The following is a 15,509-nucleotide window of genomic DNA, read 5'->3' as shown; positions in this document are numbered from 1 at the left end:
TTGAATTGTAACGTATGAATGGTTTTTCCTTATCTTTAATAAAAGGTTTAAAAGAGTGTTTGCGCCATGGTACTAAACGGGGTGAGGCCTCTGTATAACAAATGCCAAACTGTATTTAACACCATATAATATTGGAGAGTGATTGGAGCAAGTGACTCTTAAGGCCCATATAATCTCTCTAAATTGATACAATAGATGAAAGCTCCTCTATAAATGTAATACATGATTATTGGATCTTGCTGCAGCATGTGGCTGTTTACTGCCTCCCAAGAGCCCCCTCATGGCTAGGGCTGCCTATGTAGCTACCCTGCCTCTATTTCCCCTTCATCCCGGCCCCTTTAAAAACACACACTCCCCGGTGACCTTCTAAACACAGGGCTTTAATTGACTCTTCACTAGTTCTCCTCAGGCTGGCAACAGTCTGCCAAAAAAATACAACTCAAACATACACACAGTTGTTCAGTTCGTCTTCCCTTCTTTAACAGCTAGTCACAGGCTTTATCTGGCTAGGGCTCTGCAGAAGCCCAACTTGCTCCTCAGAGCAGCTCCTTCCACCAGCCCCAGCTGGCTTCCAGACAAAGTACAACAGGCACCACAACAATGTCTTGCTGCCTTTATATTAGAATCACCTGATTCCTCTTTGGCGGGGCTCATCTTGTAATCAGGGTTGTCTTGGGCCCAGGCACTCCAGCCTATGGGCAAGATGCCCAGTTACACTTGGGACTGGGGTGAAATATTTAAAAATGGCTGAATCATAACTACAGCTCTGGGCAATGATGATTGCTGGTTTGGCCATGTACTCAGGGTTGGAAATGGATCTTTCACAACATTGCAAGAGTTATATATGTTTTATTGTTTTCTGGTAGAAATTAGCAGGTTACAGTGGTTCCCAAAGCATATAGTATAATACTGTTAAGATATCCATAGATACTGCAAATAAAGATAGGTCACACATAGCTGGCTGTATCTGGGAAGGATAAGCAGTAGGATGAAGTGAGGTTGAGTTTGTGTGACTTTCCCGAGAAGCTGTAGTTTATCTGCATGGCACAGCACAGATCTTATGGGGCATTGGGGGTGTGGTAAACCCAACTGCCGGGGTGAGGTCCAGGTCTGAGCTGGTAACTCCAGGAGGAGGATGGAAAGTGAACCTCTGCAGGAGGCTTGTAAAGAAGAGGAAGAGCTCCATTTTGGCAAGAGTCTCGCCTGCACAGATCCTCCGACCTGTAATGAAATTAACCAGGGATGGAAGGATTTCAAAATTAGCAGCAACACAACAGATTTGAGTTTTAACTCTAGGAAAGAGTTGTAGATAAGTGCTTAGCAATTATTAGCTAATTCATCCTCACAACACCAGTCTTAGAAAATAAGTGTTATCACCTCCATTTTACAGATGGGAAACTATGGTATAAAGTGGCTAAGTGACCTCTTTGAGGTCACACTGGATGTAACGGGCAAAGGAAGGACTAGAAATCAAAAGTTCCCCATTCCTAGTACCTTGTTCAGTACACCAGACCATAAGGTCATCCAGGCAAGCTAGTGCCCATATGCAAGGGGACAGACAGAACCTCCTGAACAGCCTAAAGGCCGGAAGGGAGCACGCTGTATTGTCTCTAAGGGTCATTTTCACTTGCTCAAGGATTGGCAATGATGGGTTTTGGCAAGAGCCATCTCCTGCTCTCCTTTGGCTCAGGGTCCAGAGTCCACAGCCTCTAAGATTTCAGAGTGTCTGGTTCTGGATTTTGGTTCATTTCTGGAAACAATGTGATTTTCATGCTTAGTCCTTTCATGTCTCTTACTCAGCAGGGCTTAGAAGTGCAATGTAAGTAGCAAACTCAACCCACAGAGACAAGGAGTGTATCTGTCTAGCCAGCTGCGGAGCAGCATTGAGAGAGTTTTGCCCAGTCCTTCCTTGAATGCACACTGAGATCCAACATGATGCTTTAGAAGGGGGAAGATACAAGGCGAAGGCAAACTCTGCTGTCCTTGAAGGGAAGTTACCTGCTGAAAAAGGCATGAATGCCTCATTCTTCACAAACTTTCCATCTGTGCTGAGGAAATGCTGAGGATAGAATTCTTCAGGCTTCTCCCACTGAGTCTTGTCATACAACACAGAGGCCAGTAAGGGGATGATATAAGTACCCTAAAAATCATCACAAAATAAAAATTAGAAGATTCAAAACTTTTCAGTTGAACTTTGATTTCAACAACAAAAATGGCAAATTCCATTTTTGGCAAAATTTTCCCCAAACCAACACTTTTACTAACAACTGTTTTTGAAAATAGAAAATTTTAACGAAAAATTATTTTAAACTGAGAAACAGCTTCTCTGTTATTTCCTGGAAATTTCTATGAAATGGGGAGAGGAAAAAAAAAACCAACCCTCAATTAAAAATAAAATCCTTAAAATAAATAATTAAAAAATTGCATTTTTCTACCAGCTCTAATAAAAATATCAAATTGACCACAAACTGTGAGCTTCATTCAGAAAGATAACAGGCCAGATCATCAGGTTTCATTGCGGTTTTTAAGGTCAGGCTTGACAAAGCCCTGACTGGGATGATTTAGTTGGGGTTGGTCCTGCTTTGAGCAGGGGGTTGACTAGATGCCCTCCTGAGGTCCCTTCCAACCCTGATATTCTATGATTCTATGATCAGCTGGTGTAAACTGGCATAGCTCTGCCAGAAGTGAAAGTAAGCCGGTACGGTACGGTATGGTCTGGTACGGCATACCAGCAAGAGCCAGTACGCTGTGCCGGACCGCACCGGCTTCCACAGTGGGGATTTAAAGGGCTCTGGGCCGGATTTAAAGGGCTCAGAGCTCCCGCAGCTGCGAGCAGCCCAGAGCCCTTTCAATCCCACCCGTGGCTCCGGCGGCTGGGCTGGGGCTGGGATTTAAAGGGCCCGGAGCTCAGCCCCAGGGGCTCCCAGCCACCTCTGCAGCTGGGAGCCCCGGGTTGATTTAAAGGCCCTGGGGCTCCCAGCCATAGCCAGTGCCCCAGGGCCTTTAAATCTTGAGAGGCACCGCCTCTTCCAGTTGAGGCCACGCCTCTTCTGGATGAGGCCACGCCCCCCTCAGGACTCCGGCAGTACCGGTAAGTCCTGTAAGTTACTTTCACCCCTGAGCTCTGCTCACTTCATTTGCACCAGCAGAGGATCTGACCGAGGACCAGTATCCTGCAGATATCTCCCCTCCGGGGGTGCCCAGAGCTAAGGCTCTTTCCACTTCCCACCCTACCATGGTGGGTACCATAATATTTCATGTCGTCATAGTTGACAAACTCTCAGGACATCATCCCCCTGCCCTCTTTCCCATAAGCATGTCACAGGTTTGAACCAGAGCACTGCAGATACCTCTGCATGTGTTACTTTGTGGTTTGTCTTGTCTGAGCTCAGCTGCTAAGAAGTTTAAAGTTTGATTAGTCTGTGGATGGGAGTTGTCCAGATTAAGTCAAGAATGCTACCAGGAGTGTCTGTCTTCCTGCCCTATGAGCCAGAACTGACTGTGTTGGGGAGGAGGCTGTTGTGTGAGAAGGACTTGGCTTCAGTGAACTCATCACCACATGTGAAGCCAAAGTGCTCACAGAGAATTCAGTCTGCTGTCAGTTTCATGATAGAACATCTTTAGTTCTCTTAAGTTAAAGAGAAAAGGAAATATTCAAAAAATATCCTTCCTTCTCACGTGTGTCTCTCTAGAGTTGTGCTAGCCCCAGTGAGGAGAACGGCCTTCTACTTTATCCAGAGCTATCAGAGTAACTCCTTCAGCTGCAGTTAGATGGGCTAGTACTTTTGAAGCTGAAGCCCCCAGGTTCAATCCCTACTGATCACCATGGTGTTTATGTGCATGAGGTCATGTGATTTCTGGTCTGGAAGAATTTAAATAATCCATTGTTATTCTGTTTTAATTGGTGAGTTTGAAGTTCCTGGTAATTAAAGTACCTCTTAAAAAAAACTTACTTTAGGAATAACATGGCCATTAAGTCTGACATCCTCAGTAGTCTCATGAGGCAAGCTCATTGGCAGGATATTAGCAAACCTCTGAATTTCATGGATGACTGCGTCCGTATACGGCATTTGTGTCCGATGTTCATAACGAAGCTGGGCAGATCCTATAACTCTTTCGATCTCTTCATGGACTTTTTCTGAACAATTAAAAGAGAGTGAAAGCAGGTGCTCAGATACTATGGTGGTGGGAACCCCTATGAGAAACTAGACACAGAGAAGAAAACATACAACTGACACCCGCTAAACAATATAATCCACACCCTTTAGGACACAAACATCTTGTTTCTAAAATGCTGCTGCTGACAACCTTAGTTACCAAGGCTGAAATGGAAGAAGGCTCAGATGGGTAATTTTGGAGCAGAGGTAAGCATGCCTCTTCTAGCTGTGAATAGTAGTAACCTATTGAGTGCAGAGAAGGTACTGTCTCAGTGCAAAGGGCAGGGCTTTTGCTTTTAGGGGTCGATCCTGTGAGGTGCTAAACATCCTCAGATTCCACTGATTAATGAGAGTTGAGTGTGCTCCACATCTGCTATGATCAGGCTCTTGAGGTTTACAATACACTGTGGTCCCTTCCATCCTTACTGCAGTCCAGGATTTAGGGAGACCCTGTGTGGGGACATTAGGCAGCAAAGAGTGATTTAGTCCGAGGGAAAACTGCGGGGCCCTCTCTGAGTCCAGCAGCCTCAATAAAGAATTCCCTTTACTTTCATGACAGCCGAGTCTGTTTTCTCCCTACTGTGAGGGATGATATCATGCCAGAGGTCTTGTATTTGAACATGGGCGAGGACTGCGGTGTCTGTATGTGTGTGAATCATAGAATCATAGAATATCAGGGTTGGAAGGGATCTCAGGAGGTCATCTAGTCCAACCCCCTGCTCAGAGCAGGACCAATTCCCTACTAAATCAACCCAGCCAGGGCTTTGTCAAGCCTGACCTTAAAAACCTCTAAGGAAGGAGATTCCACCACCTCCCTAGGTAACCCATTCCAGTGCTTCACCACCCTCCTAGTGAAAACGTTTTTCCTAATATCCAACCTAAACCTCCCCTACTGCCACTTGAGACCATTACTCCTTGTTCTGTCATCTGCTACCACTGAGAACAGTCTAGACCCATCCTCTTTGGAACCCCCTTTCAGGTAGTTGAAAGCAGCTATCAAATCCCCCCTCATTCTTCTCTCCGCAGATTAAACAATCCCAGTTCCCTCAACCTTTCCTCATAAGTCATGTGCTCCAGCCCCCTAATCATTTTTGTTGCCCTCCACTGGACTCTTTCCAATTTTTCCACCTCCTTCTTGTAGTGTGGGGCCCAAAACTGGACACAGTACTCCAGATGAGGCCTCACCAATGTCGAATGATCATGTCCCTCAATCTGCTGGCAATGCCCCTACTTATACAGCCCAAAATGCCATTAGCCTTCCTGGCAACAAGGGCACACTGTCAACTCATATCCAGCTTCTCGTCCACTGTAACCCCCATGTCGTTTTCTGCAGAACTGCTTTCTAGCTATTCAGTCCCTAGTCTGTAACAGTGAATGGGATTCTTCCATCCTAAGTGCAGGACTCTGCACTTGTCCTTTTTGAACCTAATTAGGTTTCTTTTGGCCCAATCCTATAAGTTGTTTAGGTCCCTCTGTATCCTATCCCTACCCTCCAGCCTATCTACCACTCCTCCCAGTTTAGTGTCATCTGCAAACTTGCTGAGGGTGCAATTCATGCCATCCTCCAGATCATTAATGAAGATACTGAACAAAACCAGTCCCAGGACCGACCCTTGGGGCACTCTGCTTGAAACCAGCTGCCAACTAGACAAGGAGCCGTTGATCACTACCCGTTGAGCCTGACGATCTAGCCAGCTTTCTATCCACCTTGTAGTTCATTCATCCAACCCATACTTCTTTAACTTGCCGGCAAGACGTGGACATAGCTTGTCCAAAAGCACACTCAGTACATATAGAGTAGAGCAAAATAAGTGATAAGTAGTCAAAAGGGTTCAGAAATCTTACTCTGAATGGCTGGGTATTTCATCATAAGCAAAAGGCCCCAGCGGAGTGTGGTGGAAGTTGTTTCCGTCCCAGCTGTGAACAGATTACTCACAAGGCTTTGCAAATTCTCATTTTTGAAATGGGTATTGGGATTAGATTTTTCCTGCAAGTACAAAACTCCCAGTGAATGTTTAAAGAATATTGGCAATCAGGGAAAATCTGCATCACACACACACACACCCCTCTTCCCTCTTCCCTAGCCCGTCGGTACCTGCTGCTGCCTGATGAGAAAGGCATCAATGAAACTTCTCTGGTCATTGGGATCTAATTGCTTCAGGTGTTCGATGAAAGTCTGCTGAATAAAGGAGTACAGTTCTTCCATATTATTAAAGATTGTCTTGTGATTTCCTGGTAGGAACCCAAGGGCAGGAAACATATTGAACAGCTAAAGGAAGGGAATAGCACAGTTAGCCAAAGGGAATGCAGATTATAATGGTTAACGAATCACTCATGATCAATATGTGGCTTTACAGTAATATGTATTGAGATGATAAACATGGCCTTGTAAATAATAGGGCCCGTTTCTATAAGCCTTCCACACGCAGAACTCCCACTGAGGTCAATGAAACAACTCTTGGAACTCTTCTTCTTCTTCATATGGCTGTTGTAGATGTAGAGCAACAACTATAATTTTACATTCAGATGGTTAAGCCAGCTAGACTCCTGGGGTGTGTCTATAACCTTTTTACGCTAACACTTTATGCTGTCGCTGCCACTGGTGCTGTTGCGCTGACGATAGCAATGGTGGGAGAGCTTGCGTAGGCCGGTCACTGGCCATTTAGCAGCTGTGTCTCATGCTTAGGGCACAAGCCAGTCAACTAACTGATGGTGGTGAGGATTATGGGCAGAGTTTTCCATGGACAGGTTATTCACTGTAGGCAAGTTATTCCACCATTGCTCGTCATAAGGGTTTTTTGCTTGTTCCTCTGGAGCATCTGGCGCTGCTTCCTTTAGAGACATTAGAGCTGCTCAGAAAGTTTTAGATGAAATGGTTTAATCAGAAAAATCCCAGTTCACTGAAACTAGAATGTTTCAAAGATGCATGTTGTTTTGATGACATTTTCAACAGGAAAGGTTTCAAATTCCAGGTTGGAATTTTTTGCCAAGTCTCAAGGGGATGGGGGGGACGACAAACAATTCCCCAGAATAGCCAATAGCCCGGTGTTTCGGGCATTCATGCAGGATATGAGAGACACAGGTTCAAATGTCTGCTTTGCCTGATTCTCCCACACCCAAGTTGAGTGTTCTAATGACCGTGTTATTGGCTAATCTGCGATTAGGATCTCTCTTTTGGAAATATTTTGAAATCCCAAAAATGAATATGGAATAAAGCAGACTAACTAATATTACCGTAACCGTGGGACTCCCAGAAAGCTGGACACTTTCATTAATTAAATGGATAAGCCTGAGAAACTTTGGATCCTCATAATCAAACCTGTGTCCGAGCATTATCGACACAATGACATTGGAAACGGCAGCATTCATCACTTTCATGGTGTCAAAGGAGCTTCCTGAAAAGCATTAAATGGCAACATTCATCATTTTGTTGGTATCCAACGGGTTTCGTACTGGAAACCACTGAAATAACAAACCTCCTCTTCCCCCTTTGGGATGACTTGCATGCCTTGGGCAATAGGTGGGAGCAATCTCTGGGTTCCTTTAAGCAGAGGTCCTGCTGGTGTGCAGAGAAGGAGGGCTCATTACACCTTTCCCTTATGTCAGATCCTCAGGTCAAACTTCCCTGTGAGTCAGTCTGAGATTTGCCTCAGTGAGGAACTGGCTCATTATTATTAGGCTAATCCCCCCAGCATCTTCCCCTCCCGCCCCTTCACACAGCCACCACTGTGCTCCAGTTGGTTCAGGCTCCTCCCCTAAGTTCTGATTAGTTGGAATCAAAGGCAAAAGAGTCATGACTGAGTTAATTTCCAAATGAGATGACTCCGTGAGGGTGGGAGAAAGGGGGCTTCACAGGTCCAGATGTGGTTAAGGACTTTGAATGATTACCAGTGTTACACTACTAAGCTCAACACGTGCTTACCTTTGTGGGATTCAAAATCCTTTATCAGATAATCACATTCTTCCAGGATTTTGTTCTCAATGGTCCTCCTGCCCATACCAAAATCCCGTAAGGTCGTGAGAGTGAATCTTCTCATCACTTTCCAGTTTTCACCATGAGCAAAAATAATACCTGAAATGCAAGAGAACCCCCCACAAAAAAACAAAACAAACCTCCAGGTAAATGTATTTTAATAGGGACAATATCATTCCTTAGTTCGAATATGAGCAGCCAGCCTCAACTAAACATAAACTTCCATAACGCTCAGCCTCCCAAATGCCAAAGGTTACATTTTCAGAGCAGTCTGCAGCAAGTAGTTATTAATCATGCACAAAAAGTAACTTGATTATGCCCAAATACATTTGTTAGTCTCGAAGGTGCCACAAGGACACCTCGTTGTTTTTACCTAACACTGAGTTACACGCCTAAGCTGCCTGACTCCAGGAGAGGGGTTTCTGCTTGTGGATTGTTAGCAGAGCTACATGCCTTCCTGCCACCCACACTTAGGAACCTATCTCAGTGAGGGGACAGGGCTTAGAACACACCCCTCACATCAGCATCTCCCATTGGCCTATTTAGGCAGTTCCCTCCCTAGCATGCTGGTTTTTGGTGAATCAATTGTTAGGTGCCTTGTCCTTCTCATTCATTGTATAGGGACCTGACATGCCTGACTCAGGCTTTGTGGATTGCAGTGCTGTTCTTGTGATTTTATAGGTGACTAAGAGTTAGGCGTTGTTGCATTCTGTTTGCAACACCTAAGATGGTGGCAAGTGAGGATGGCAGCTGCAAGTAGGGAGTTTTTGGGGCCACATAGGAAGGAGGGGGGAGTGAGGAGGGTACTCAGCCACCAAGGAAGATATTGGGTGAAGCTTAGAGGTGGTGTGATCAGTGCAGGGTTATCAGGGAAGCTTGGAGCAGGAGCTGGCCTGTTAAGAAGAGAAAGCAGGATCTGGGAGGATGCTGGGAAAGCCAGGACAAGGGAGGTGAATTCAAAGAGGAAGCCTTGAATGGGGAGTTATCATAGGAGATTTAAAGGCAGCAGCCTCAGCTGGTTAGTCAGAGAAAATTGCTGTGTTCCTGCAAACCCGTCGGGTCATGCAACTCTACAAAGCTCAGGCACTGTGTTGCCTCTGGGGTTATTGAAAAAGAAAGTACGTTTGTTTAGCGTACACATTCTGCAGTGCCGGTAGGCAGTAGTGGGCACACCTCATTTCTTTTCCTTTGAGTTTTATTGGAACTGTTATAACTTGCCTGGGTTTTGTGCAGTGTTTCCACACTGATGTTTCCAAAGAGTATGAGATGTTTGCCAAGTCTTCCATCTCCTTTATTTTCCCCTCAGATTTGGTTTTGTTACCTGACATTACATTGACTGTGTCTCTATCTTTCACCCAAAGACAGGGAGGGACTTACTCCATCCGTTTAATAATGCCCCTTTGTATATCTCCTGTAACATTTTTGTATCCAGTCCCCAGTGTCTTGGTCTTATCTTTGGCAGCAACAAAACTGCCGCATGGAAGTATACAAGTAATAATGTATGCTCCCCAAACTATTCCGATTTCTCAGCCCTGCAGAACAGATCCCTGACAAAAGAAGAATATTTCCAGTGGTCAGAGCATAAAACAGTCTTGTCATCTGGTAAGAGAAAAGAAATCTCACCATTTCCTCTTGCAAATTTTTCAAATATTGGGATTCTGGGCCTTTCTGCAAACGCATCTGCCTGGTTCACAAGAGCCTCCTTCACCATCTTGTATCCCGACAGCACCACCATATTCTTGGGTCCCATATGAATGCTGAAGACTGGGCCATATTTCTCAGAGAGCTTAAATATAGGGACGGGCGAAAAAAACATTATATGTTTCCATGCTACTGTTATAGCAACTGTTGGGTTTCAATTTGATTTTAAAATATACAAGTCTTTTTCTTCTGCCTGCAAATATCGCTGACTGAGCAAGTGCCAGGTTCAGCATCTGGACAAGAGACAGTTAGACACACTGCTGCTCTCCTGCTGCTCTTTATTTTGTTTGGAAAAACCATTGTAAGGGTTTCAGTTTTGCTACAATGTGGCCATAGAGCTTAAGAATGCTGAGTACATAGAGTGTGTCCAATGCCCACTGAAACAATCTTTAATGTACCCTCACAGCCCCCTGTGAGGTAGGAAGGTGCTATCAGTCCATTTTACAGGCAGGGAACTGAGGCACAGAGTGACTTGCCCAAGGTCACACAGGAAGTCTTTGGCAGAGTAGGGAATTGAAGACAAGTCTCCAAGTCCTACTTATTGAAACATGGGACCAGGCTTTGCACTAATGTCTATAACAAACTTACCATGTAAATTCATTAGTTTTGTAACCCTGTTTAAAAAAAAACAACAGGCTCTACAAATGACACTGCTTGGCTCCCTTGGAATTCTGTAAAGGATTACCTATATCCACTTCTACCTGCATACAGCAATTACAGAAGAAATAATGGGCTACATAATATCAGTTAGCAGAATATACTGAACGTTAGAGCTGAACAGGAACTTATTTCCTTTTCACACACACAAATTTGACAAAAATGATTTTTATTGACATTTTTCAGGATTTCATTAAACACTATTTTGTTTTTGTTTTAATCAAAGATTGAACAATAAATTATTTTTGACCAACTTTACTGAGCATAGTTCTCACCATGTAAATTTATTTCAAGGTCAAAGTGAATCAGTGTTTTTTCTGTAGATGGGCTTGTGATTGTTGATTTTATTAATAGCACCAAATATATGCTCCGTGTTATGCAGACAAATAAGAATACACAGTGCTCTCCCCAAATAGCTGACAATCTATGGCTCCAATCTTGCTTTGAAAGCTACTTGTGCAGAGCCTTCTGTCTACATGGACTTTCATTATTATTATTTATCATCAGTGTTACCATGCCATCTAGGAGCCCCAGTCAGAGACCGGGACTCCATTGTGCCAGATGTTGTACAAACACAGAACATAACGATGGGCCTTGCTCCAAGGGGCATAAAATCTACATACCATTGGCCTCCGCATGACTGCACAGGCATAGGGGTCTGTGCTAGCAGATCCTGCTGGAGGATAAGGCTCAAATAGACAATGAAGAGATGAAGGATGGGGAATGGGATACAGCAAAAGGCAAGTGATGAGATGTGACCGTATCAGTCCATCTAATATAAGCTCTTCAGCACAGGGGCGGTCTCAGAAGAATGGCCATACTGGGACAGACCAATACTCCAGCTAGCCCAGTGTCCTGTCTTCTAACAGTGGCCAGTGCCAAATGCTTCAGAGGGAATGAACATTCCCGGGCTATTTTGAGTGATCCTGCCCTGGTCATCCAGTCCCAGATTCTGACAGTTGGAGATTTTGGAACACCCAGACCATGGGATTGCATCCCTGACCATCTTGGCTAATAGCCACGGATGGACCTATCCTCCATGAACTTATCTAATTCTTTTTTGAAGCCAGTTATACTTTTGGTCTTCCAGCTACTGGATCTCATTATGCCTTTGTCAGCTAGCTTCAGGGACCCCCTATTGTCAGATACCTACCTCCTAAACTATCAAGTCACCTCTTAACTTTCCCTTGGTGGAACAGACCAACCTTCCTTGGTCTCGCCTTTTATGATGTGTTTTCCAGACCTCTAGTCATTTCTGTTGCTCTTTCTTGAACTCGTTTCCATTTGTCAGCAGGGGGCCACAGTGGGTTGGATGTGGGCTGGAGGAAGCAGCAGGGGCCTGGGATGATGGAGGGATGAATGCAGGGCCAGGAAGGCAGTAGGGTCAGGGGCGAGGAAGGTGGGTGGTGAGCCCTGCAGCTGCATGGCTGCAGCAGAGTGGTCAGTGCCAGATGCTTCAGAGGGAATGAACACTGGCACCCACTGCAATGCGGCATGGGGTCAGTGCCCGGCAGGAATTGCATGGCTAGGGCTGGGGCATTTCCCAGACCAGGGAGCAGGAGCTGCACAGCCGGGCCCAGGGATCGGTGCTCATGGCCAGAACCAGGACCTTTGGCAAGAGCTGCACAGCTGGGGCCAGAGGCTGGAGTCAAAGGCCAGTGCCCACTGTGATGCAGCCAGAGCCCAGAGCTGGGTGCTGGAGCTGGGTGCCACATGGCCGGAGCTGGGGTTCAGTGCCCGCCACCACTATGCCGAAACCAGCACTCGCTGCCATGCAACTGAGGCTGGGGATCGGTGCCTAGGGCCAGCGTCTGCTGGAGCCCAGGGTCAGTGCCTGCTGACACACAGCCGGGGCCAGGGATCTGCACCCGGGGTCAGCGGCCAGGGCTGGGGGTTGGAATGTGCATCTAGGGATTGGTGCCCAGACCAGCAGCCACCACCACGGTTTGGGGTTGGAACCCAGGGCTGGAGTTGGTGCCAGCGGCCAGAGCCCAGAGATGGGAACAGAAGCTGGGAGTTGGCACCTGAAGCACCATGGCTGGAGCCCCGCTTTGCACAGCCAGGCTCCCCAAGTCCTGCTGCTGGAGCTCACCTCCCAACCACCCCAGGGCTAAAACCCCCATAGATAGAGAAGAGAACTCACCTTCCTCCTGCAGCGTTGTCCCCCTCCCACCACCATCTCCAGGGCTGTGCCAATGCTTTGCCGTCTCCCCCTCCCCCATCACCACCTAGGAGGCTGTCATGGCCACAGGAAAACCCCCTCGTGGCTGCTTGAGAAACACTGGGTTAGTCTTTCCCCACAGGGCATGGAGTGACTCTTCAGAGACCACTTCAGCTCAGTGGCTGAAAGTGCCCACACGGCCATAGGGAACTTACACAGCACCTCTGCGTGAGGCAGGAGGACCCCAGAGGGGCTTATCCCCAGCCATGCCCCACCTGCTCCTGCTGCAGGCAGGGGGTCCCATGGGGCAGGGCTCCATGGCAGGCAGGATAAATGCACCATCAGCATGGTCCCTTCACGTCCACCACCACCGTGGGTTTGGCCTGTACTGCAAGTATTTTTAATTATCATCCCTAATGAACGGTTCTGTCCCATTCTCTCAGTGATCTGTGACAGGCTTGGCAGTGCTGCTTTAAGATATGTTAAGTGAAGCCCAGCAGAGATCAAAGTTCTCGATAGGCCTGATAAACACACATACAAATCAAACACTGGATTAGTCTTTCCCCCCCTGGGCATTTACACAGCACCTCTGTGTGAGGCAGGACCCTGGGGGTGCTCATCGCCTGCCAGGCCCACCTGCTTCTGCTGCAGGCAGGGGGCTTACATGGGGCAGGGCTCCATGGCAGGCAGGATAAGTGCACCTCCTGCATGGTTCCTCAATGTCCACCCCCACCCCCACCCCATACTGCAAGTATTGTTAATTATTATCATTAATGAACGTTCCTGTCCCATTCTCTCAGTGACCTGCGACAGGCTTGGCAGCGCTGCTTTAAGATATGTTGAGTGAAGTCCAGCACAGATCAAAGTTCTAGATAAACATGCATACAATTCCAGACCGAAGGGCCCGATCCCAGATAGGCTGAAGTCAATGGTAAGTCAGTGATCAGTCCCTCACTGACTAGCTAACTCTTAAGCAGGGTCGCCTAGGGTGCTAGGATTTGGGGGGGGGCAGCATTTTCTTCGGTAGCGACCGTGGCGGCCGGATCTTCGGCCACCCCGGTCGCTGCCGGTATTTAGGCGGAGGGAGCTGGGGCAGGGGAGTGCGGGGAGGGCTGCCTGCATCAAGTAAGGCGGGGTGGTGGAGCAGGGGTGAGCTGCTTCACTTCTCCCGCCTCCCAGGCTTGCGGCGCCAATCAGCTTAGGTGCCGCAAGCCTGGGAGGCAGAAGAAGTGAAGCAGCCATGGCGTGCTCGGGGTGGAGGAGGAGCAGGGGTGAGCTGGGGCGGGCGGGGTGCCTCAGGGCAGAGGGTGGGGGTGGGGAGCTGCCTCAGGGGTGCGCCTCAGGGCAGAGGGGGGGAGCTGCCGCGGGGTGGGGTGGGGGGGTTCAGGGTAGGGGCTCGGGGCCAGGGGAGGGCAGAAGGTGGAAGTTTTGCCTAGGGCGCGAAACATCCTTGCACCGGCCCTGCTCTTAAGCTGTGCGACCCTCGCTTTGTCTGCATTAAGAGTTTCCCCTCGCAGTGTGCACTGCTTCTAAAAATGGGGACTCCTGCATTTTGCCTAGCTTGCATTGTTCCATCTGCCATTTGCAACAATGCCTGCTCAGTCCATCGCATTTGAAAGTGTTACCTCGAGCAAAGTTCGGTAAGGTCTCTTCAGGTTCAGCTGGTGTAGATTTCCAAGGATGGGTACAGGTCGTGGTCCTGGGGGGAAATTCAGGCAGGCTCTCTTATTCCAGCCCCTTTTCACAGTGAGAATAGAAACAAAAGTTACCACAAATAGCAGCAGTATGACAACTGGATCTGCCAGTGTCATTTTTGGGGATTGATATCAAACTAGAGAGGAATTTTCCAAACAAAATGTATGGTAAACATGCAGCCTAATCCAGCTGTCTCCACCAACTGAGTGATCAGCTTTGTTTAAAATGTCTGTCCACAACATGTTTTATGTCCGCTCCCTATCCTGTGACACCTAGTTTAACCCCATTATTGCCAGTGAAAAATCATTCATTATGAAAACATTATCTGCAGCCTCTTCCTTTGAAAAGTACTGGGGATGGAATGGCTGGACATCCTGGTTTACTGGGGTTATCCTGGTTCTAGTGAAATTGGGGCTTGAGCAGAACACCAGAACATTTGTCATGGCATGTCTCATGCAAACCTGGTCATATGTCACCTCACTTCCACTTGACTATCACTCATGGCCACAGGAACTGCCCACACATCACCCTTGATGAAAGATAATGACCACAGGGAGTGGCGAGATATGTGGGATGATGTTGTGACCACACTCTCAGTTTGGATGAGAAATGATCCTTGCTCTAGAGTTGCCACCAGCTAAGAAAAAAACTTAAGGAACTTGTGTCCCATTAAGCAGACACAAGTCTGCTTGCATCCGACGAAGTGGGTATTCACCCACGAAAGCTCATGCTCCAATACGTCTGTTAGTCTATAAGGTGCCACAGGATTCTTTGCTGCTTCTACAGAACCAGACTAACACGGCTACCCCTCTGATACTTGTGTCCCATTAACGATTTAAGAAAAATTGGCTAATTTGCATATTGGAAAATAATTTGCATACAGTCAGAAACTTCAGCTTTAAAAGCATTTGGGTGTGGATTTAATATTGGTGGAGGCATCAGCCTGTTTCATCCTTGTAGGGGTGAGTGGTGCTCTTCCCCCCCACACACACACACACTCTGCCCCTTCCTCTTCATCCTATTCACCCTTTTGTGCATCCTTCCTCTGCAAAGTGGCCACAGTCACTGAGCTGGAAGGCTGGGAGCAGCAGGGAAAAGAGAACAGAGAACGTTTTTAAAAGGATGGTGCAAAATTGGAGAGGGTGTAGAAAGAAGCCACAAAAAT

The 15,509-nt window shown here is 47.0% G+C and overlaps 1 protein-coding gene across 1 annotated transcript; it reads right to left on the bottom strand.

The window, feature by feature from the left end:
* Nucleotides 1–966: 966 nt before the first annotated feature.
* On the bottom strand, nucleotides 967–14,550 carry LOC120401775 (cytochrome P450 2K1-like). The gene is made up of 9 exons (XM_039532012.1): nucleotides 14,275–14,550; nucleotides 9,754–9,916; nucleotides 8,080–8,229; nucleotides 7,392–7,552; nucleotides 6,253–6,426; nucleotides 6,003–6,144; nucleotides 3,954–4,138; nucleotides 1,999–2,140; nucleotides 967–1,221 (listed from the first exon to the last, which is right to left on the bottom strand). Exons 1-9 carry the CDS (start codon nucleotides 14,458–14,460, stop codon nucleotides 1,034–1,036), a joined length of 1,491 nt encoding a protein of 496 aa, XP_039387946.1. The 5' UTR covers nucleotides 14,461–14,550; the 3' UTR covers nucleotides 967–1,033.
* Between the last annotated feature and the right edge of the window lie 959 nt (nucleotides 14,551–15,509).

Source organism: Mauremys reevesii, linkage group 3 (assembly GCF_016161935.1).
Source record: "Mauremys reevesii isolate NIE-2019 linkage group 3, ASM1616193v1, whole genome shotgun sequence".
NCBI classification, from domain to species: Eukaryota; Metazoa; Chordata; order Testudines; family Geoemydidae; genus Mauremys; species Mauremys reevesii.
This window is presented reverse-complemented; position numbering and strand designations above follow the sequence as displayed.